Source organism: Sprattus sprattus, assembly GCF_963457725.1.
Source record: "Sprattus sprattus genome assembly, chromosome: 3".
Taxonomy (NCBI): Eukaryota; Metazoa; Chordata; class Actinopteri; order Clupeiformes; family Clupeidae; genus Sprattus; species Sprattus sprattus.
This window is the reverse complement of record NC_137922.1, coordinates 24,897,735-24,905,234: the sequence shown is the minus strand read 5'-3', so window position 1 is coordinate 24,905,234 and position 7,500 is coordinate 24,897,735. Positions and strand designations below refer to the sequence as shown.

The following is a 7,500-nucleotide window of genomic DNA, read 5'->3' as shown; positions in this document are numbered from 1 at the left end:
CTTCCACTGAGGATGTCCTGCTTGAGCTGCAGAAAGTACAGGTACCTGTATGCACGCACACATGCGCGCACACACACACACACACACACACACACACACACACACACACACACACACACACACACACACACACACACACACACACACACACACAGTGTCATGCCCGTACACAGTGTCACCAACATGACCAAAAGGGGTCAAGGGTGTGTTAAATCTGACAGCAACAAGTAAAGCTGGTTTGCCATTCACTAGAGGCCTTCATTAAAGCCATATAAGGGTATAAGACGTAGAGGCAGTGGGTTAAGAGCATGGTCACGTCCAGGAAGTGACAGAAATAAAGGTTGGTGTTTACCTTGTATACTCTTCTTGAAGTTTGCTCGGGTCACTGACAAAAAACTTGACCCTGAAATTCAAACTATGCGGAGACCCTCCTGAAAGACAAAGAGCAGAGGATCAAACCACTTCAGCATCAACCTTCACTTCAAAAGATGAACAGGTGTTTGAAGGGCTGAAATAATGCCCCCAAGTGTGACTTATTGCCAGGTGCAACTCACTTTTTAACTGCTTCCTGATAGGCTTGTTTGGATCCAGCCACCTCTGTAAAATACGAACATCAAAAAAATTAAATCAAAATCTCTCCTGGATGTGTGTGTGTGTGTGTGTGTGTGTGTGTGTGTGTGTGTGACAGAAACACTTCCCCTCCTTTACAAAAAAAACCCAACCTATTACATTAAAAATTCCCTGGGTTGCGTTTTAAAGCCCCAGTGATGAGGAGTTTGGGTAGCAGGCCCTGATAATAGCAGCGTGTGTGTGTGTGTGTGTGTCCCAGTGATGAGGAGTTTGGGTAGCAGAGCCTGAAAATGGCAGTGTGTGTGTGTGTGTGTGTGTGTGTGTGTGTGTTCTAGTGATGAGGAGTTTGGGGGTCAGGGCCTGATAATGGCAGCGTGTGAGTGTGTGAGTGTGTGTGTGTGTGTGTGTGACGAGGAGGAGTTTGGGTAGCAGGGCCTGATAATGGTAGCGCTGCTTCTCCAGGTTGGAGACCTACACACATTTGCTCCCGCTCACACAGACATGAAAGCGACAAAGATTAATGACACTGGATGAATAATTCAGAGGATCAGAAAGGTGTGTGTGTGTGTGTGTGTGTGTGTGTGTGTGTGTGTGTGTGTGGAGGGGGTTTGACAGGTTTCCTCTGACGCGGCACTTTTTGAGCTGAGGCGGGACTGTTTATTTTGACAGGCTGTAAACTGCACCGGCTGAACTCACACTGAACTCTGCCGTTCGCTGAAAATCTCCTGCAGCACACACACACACACACACACACACACACAGACACACACACACACACACACGGCACGTGGCCCCTCTGTACTGCTGACGGAGGTAGAGGCAGCAGCAGCCGGTGAATATGGAGAGGCCCCGCCATTTAAACCCCACAGCGCTACGCAGAGGAATCTGGGCTCGCAGTCAGCTGCGTGGGAAACTAAGGGTGTAGCGGGTGGTGTGGAGGGTCTTCTGGCGCAGCTGGGGGGATGGAGGGTCTTGAGGTGGAGGGTCTTGGGGCGTCGCTGGGGGGGGTGGAGGGTCTTGGGGTGGAGGGTCTTGGGGAGTAGCGGGTGGAGGGTCTTGGGGCGTAGCGGGTGGTCTTGGGGTGGAGGGTCTTGGGGCGTAGCGGGTGGAGGGTCTTGGGGTGTAGCTGGTGGGCTGGCGGGTCTTGGGGCGTAGCTGGGGGGGTGGAGGGTCTTGGGGCGTAGCAGGCGGGGGGGGGGGGGGGGCTGGACCCAAGGGGATGTGTTTATGGATTTATCCTAAAGACCTGGAGAGAGCAACTGCCTAGCGCTACCTAGCTACCAAGCAACATCAACACAGCGCTCAGCTTTGGCACCGAAACCACGAGAGCTGCAAACGCCACAGAGCCTCAGTAACCACGGCTACCAAAACTCCACACTGACTGGTTACGCCTGGGCACGATCAAAACCAGCCAATGGGAAGTAAACGTCTCGGCACCAAATAGCTTTTCCTAACTGGCTGAAGGTAGAGGGTTTGTGTGTGTGTGTGTGTGTGTGTGTGTGTGTGTGTGGAGGGCGGAACTCACCTGGCTGTCGGAGGTGTCGTCAGCCAGCTGGAGGCCGAAGTAATCTCGCTCCGTCAGCTCGAGGTGCTTGAACACTAGATCCAGCAGGACCTGTCCCTGATCGTGCTTCTGCATGGGAGAGAGAAAGAGACACAGAGACACGATTTAACGGGTCTGTCCTGGGAAGTCCATTATCCCGTAAAAGACAAAATGCAATATCTGGTTTCAAAACAAAACCAACCACATGCAACAATCATGGCGTGACCACAAAAAGCCACATGGAGCACTGAGCCATGTGGAAAACAGTCAGAGTGATGGGGAGTTATCTGGTGCAGTCACACACACACACACACACACACACACAGTCAGAGTGATGGGGAGTTATACTGGTGCTCAGGACAGAGAGAAGTAGAAGAGAGGGGAGAGAAAAGAAAAATATGGAGAGAGGAGAAAATGGATGGAAAGGAAATTAGAGGTTAAAACATCTCTTTGATTAAGGCAAGTTCTAGCAGCCTGGTTCTGAACAACATCTCTGATTTAGGACAGGTTCTGGCAGCCTGGTCCCGGCCCCAGCTCTCTCTCCTCTGCTCATGTGAGTGTGCTGTGCCTGGCGAGGAGCGGAGCGGAGCAGAGCAGGGCAGAGCGACTCGGAGCGCGCACACACACACACACACACACACACACACACACACACACACACAGCGACTCGGAGCAGGGCAACGCAGCATAGCGCAGCACAGTGGAGCCTAATGGAAAGTGACACAGCATGGGAAACACAGCGCGCCCTGAGGCACCCGGACATCTCCTACTGCCCTCCAACACACACACACACACACACACACACACACACACACACATCTCCTACTAGCCCTCCAACAGATGAAGACATCTCCTACTGCCCTCCAACAGATGAAGACATCTCCTACTGCCCTCCAACAGATGAAGCCCGCCGCCCCACACTCCACTCCACCCCACACTCTTCTCCACTCCACCCCATGGGATGGAGATGGAGAGCGGCATGGGAAGGGATGGAGGGAGGTATGGAGCCAGGGATGGGGGGGGGGGGGGGGGGGGGGGATGAATGGAGCGTTGGTGAGAATGACGGAAGGGGTGAATGAAGGGGGGATGAAGGAAGAATGAAGGGGTGGATGAAGGGATGGATGAGGGGGTGAATGAAGGGATGGATGAGGGGGTGAATGAAGGGATGGATGAAGGGGGGATGAAGGAAGAATGAAGGGATGGATGAAGGGATGGATGAGGGGGTGAATGAAGGGGTGGATGCCCTCCCTCCCTTGATGAGCATCATTGGAAATAAAACCTTGTTCCTGATTCTTCTAAAATCTCCTTTCTGAACAGTCTCGGCAGTGATGGTCATTTTGTACCACAGATAAAACTGAAACTGGATGGTTCGATTTCCCGCTTAGTTCCTTGTTTCCATCTCACTCACGTGCTCTAACACACACGCACACACACGGTTTCTGCCTCCACATCGCCATGGCAACAGAGCTCAGCAGTCCTGAAAAATGCACCGGCTCACAGGCCTCCACGCCAAGCTGTGTGTGACAAGAATGACGACATAGCAGGTGGGCTCTGTGTGTGTGTGTGTGTGTGTGTGTGTGTGTGTGTGTGTGTGTGTGTGTGTGCGCATGTGTATGTATGTGTACATGTGTGAGTGAGTGGGTGTGTAATTATTGAATTTAATCCCCCGCACAGTGATGTGTGTGTGCATGTGTTGGTGGGCTAGGGGTAGTTGACCACTCCAAAAGGTCATGTGGAAGGCAGCAAGGGGTCGGCACACACCCATCTCCGGGCCCCAGGACTGGCACAGAGTCACACACAGGAGGGCTTCCAGCAGCTCAACTGATAGAGCAAGGTTCCAACACCACAAAGACCCAGGGGGCACACATACTGACTCCCAGAATGCATTGCGATCCTCAGTAGCAGAAATTAAAGCATTATTATAATCCACCTGACAAAGCAAAATCAACCCCTTCGGAAGCATTTAATACATTATTGGGACTAAATCTGGCAGCCCTATGGAAACACAGCACGGGTCTGTCCCGGATGCAGGAAGTCCAATCCACACGCTATATAGGTCTGGGTCCATTCACACGCTATCTGGGTCTGAACAGGTAGTCCATTCACACGCTATCTGAGTCTGGGTTTAACGCTAACTGAAACTTCCTCCTCACTGAAGGAGCCACTGACGGTCGGTCTAATTGGTGGGTAGGTGCTTTGGGCGCATTCCAGCTTTGATATTCAACATTAAAGGGAAGCTACTGTGCCTGAGGCTACACTCACACAGCTTAAGCTAACCATCTCCATACACACTCAGTAGGCTTCCCTTCATCCTTGGCCTTCCTGACTTCCTAGGCCTCATAAATGTAAAAGTTGTAAGAACATGAAGAGTTTGCTGTGCCAAAGTTAAATTTTAAGTCGTGGCCTTTTCTGAACTTTCTGAGTGATCAAACCTCCATGTGGTACTGGATTTATCCATTTAGTCGCTTAATATCACACAAAAAACTATGAAATATCTCCTACCAATAACTGCAGAAATTGTGGACCCCTCTACTCCACCACTCCTAACCACTGGTGGATAGTCTTTGGAGACTACAGGAAGGCTGCACGGTGGATAGTCTTTGGAGACTACAGGAAGGCTTTCAGAGACTACAGGAAGGCTTTCAGAGACTACAGGAAGCAAGCTGCGCTTGTGGATAGTCTTTGGAGACTACAGGAAGGCTTTCAGAGACTACAGGAAGCGAGCTGCGCTTGTGGATAGTCCTTGGAGGCTACAGGAAGGAAGGCTGCACAGGTAGATAGTCTTTGAAAACTACAGGAAGGCTTTCAGAGACTACAGGAAGGCTTTCGGAGACTACAGGAAGGCTGCACGGGTGGATAGTCTTCAGAGGCTACAGGCAGGAAGGCTGCACTGGTGGATAGTCTTCAGAGCCTACAGGACGGCTTTCGGAGACTACAGGAAGGCTGCACGGGTGGATAGTCTTCAGAGGCTACAGGCAGGAAGGCTGCACTGGTGGATACTCTTTGGACACTACAGGAAGGCAGACTGTGCCTGGTCCCTGACTGGAGGTCTCGGCACAAGCCAAGCTTTTTATACCCGCCTCTCATTTCCAGCTGTCTTGCGGCTGCCTAAAAGCATCAGGCCAATGTGCAAATGCAGGCTTTCTGAAACACCGGCAATGCATTATTCACACAGGCTAGTGAAGGAGGCAGGCAGGCAGTGCAACGTACACACACACACACACACACACACACACACACACACACACACACACACACACACACACACACACACACACACACACACACACACACGCGTCTGCAATCACTTACTCACACAGGCTTGGGCAAACACACGCAAACACACACACACACACACACACACACACACACACACTCTAGCAAAGTGTCTCATTTAAGGTCCCTTCTGCCTGGCAGCTGTTGATCCGAGCGGTGTTGATGGAGGGGTCAGAGGGCACGCTGGCAATGAGGCCTCAGCTGACGTGGGAAGAGGGGGAGGAGGAACAGGAGGAGGAGGAGAGGAGGAGGAGAGGAGGAAGAAGAGGAGGAGGAAGAGGCCTCAGCTGATGTGGGAGGAGGAGGAAGAGGAAGAGGAGGAGGAGAGGGGGAGGAGGAAGAGGCCTCAGCTGATGTGGGAGGAGGAGGAAGAGGAGGAGGAAGAGGCCTCAGCTGATGTGGGAGGAGGAGGAAGAGGAGGCAGAACAAGGACATGCCACGCTGTAGTTCATGCTCCAGGAAACGTGGTCACCTTTGACCTCTCTGTGTTGCCAGATCCTTGATGGCTGCCCACAGAGGACTTGGAGTGATCACCAGTGTGATTTCTGCTGTCTCTCCGAGACAGAGCAGAGAGGTTGCACACCAGGAGACAGCTGCGATTTGCAGACACATTTACGAGTGAAACGTTTTGATTTGTACCGATCCTCACTGTTGACCTTTGACCCTTAACCCCGAGCCGTGTCACCGTCACCCCCCCACAGGCAGGCCGTGTTCTGCAGGCAGTGGGCTCTGAATTATAGAGGAAGTCAGGGGGGAAGGAAAACAGAAAAGGGAACACCTCGTGTTGTGCATAAATAAGTCAGCAGCAGAAGTCTGTGTGTGCTAAATAAGACTGTGTGTGTGTGTGTGTGTGTGTGTGTGTGTGTGTGTGTGTGTGTGTGTGTGTGTGTGTGTGTGTTAAATAAGACTGTATGTGTGTGTGTGCTAAATAAGACTGAGGACGCTCTGCCACAGGATTGGGGGAGGGGAGGGGACGCTCGCACTCCAGCTCTTTCTTGCTCTTCTTCTCTACCCCCTTTTTCTATTATTCAACCCAAGTGTATCCCCCTTTCCACTATCTTTCTCCATCCTCTCTCTCTCCTCTCTCCTCTCTCCTCTCTCCTCCCCTCCTCCCCTCCCTCCCCCCCCCCCCCCCCCCCCCACCTGCCTGAAATGCATGCGTTTGTGGGCAAGTGTGTGTGTGTGTGTTAAAGTGAGTAATCACGTGTGTATCTGCGTCTGCCGAGCATATATGCTGTGGTAGAAAAAAAAGCAGAATGGCCATACCACCATGGAAAGCAACCTGCAAAGTACGTACATAAATGCTATCTGCACACACACACACACACACACACACACACACACACACACACACACACACGTCGACTGCAATAAGCACCATCCCAGTACATGATCCTGACATGTCGGTCCCTGCCTCATTGTGAGCAGATTAGAGGGGGGGCGGGGGGTAGGGGGGTGCAGATTTGGGGCTGAAACAAAGCAGCCTGGTAGCCATGGGGGGTAAAGAGGAGATGCAGGGGGGCAGGAGTGGAAGAGGGGAGAGGGGAGAGGGGCAGCAAGGGGAACTGGGGTAATTGGGGGAGAGGGGCAGGGGCAGGGGCAGGGGGGGAGGAATCCTAGCTGGTGAGCTCCTGGTCTTGTGTAATTAGGACATCCCACAGAAGGGGCGCGGGGGGGCATATCAGGTCTGGGTATCCCTGCCAGGTGGTTGGAGCAGTATCGTCCACACATACAACCAAGCCCCCGTGTGTGTGTGTGTGTGTACTGTATATACACGTGTGTGTGTGTGTCTGTGTATACAACTGTGTGTGTGTGGGTCGGGCTGAGGGTCAGTGACAGCTGTGAGAGGAATGTGCAGTGTGAGGTGGGTGGGGCCATGTCTGTGGCCACTTCAGCACCGACACACACAGACACACACACACACACACACACACACACACACAACCAACAAACACACACACTTCAGCACCGTCACACTCAGATGCATCCCTGCAGGAAACACCCCCAAAATATATGCGTGTTGGGCGGATGGTGCTATTTCTGAGTGCAACAGTGGTCCTGGTGTGTGTGTGTGTGTGTGTGTGTGTGTGTGTTTTGCTGTTAATGTGTGC

The 7,500-nt window shown here is 52.3% G+C and overlaps 1 protein-coding gene across 1 annotated transcript in view; it reads right to left on the bottom strand.

The window, feature by feature from the left end:
- The window catches only part of ptpn4b (protein tyrosine phosphatase non-receptor type 4b), a 70,959-nt gene that overhangs the window by 43,220 nt on the left and 20,239 nt on the right, over positions 1–7,500 (bottom strand). Inside the window, 4 exon segments of the mRNA XM_080835220.1 lie at positions 1–45; positions 353–431; positions 555–597; positions 2,096–2,203. Of these exon segments, the coding sequence (XP_080691346.1) occupies positions 1–45; positions 353–431; positions 555–597; positions 2,096–2,203 (275 nt within the window).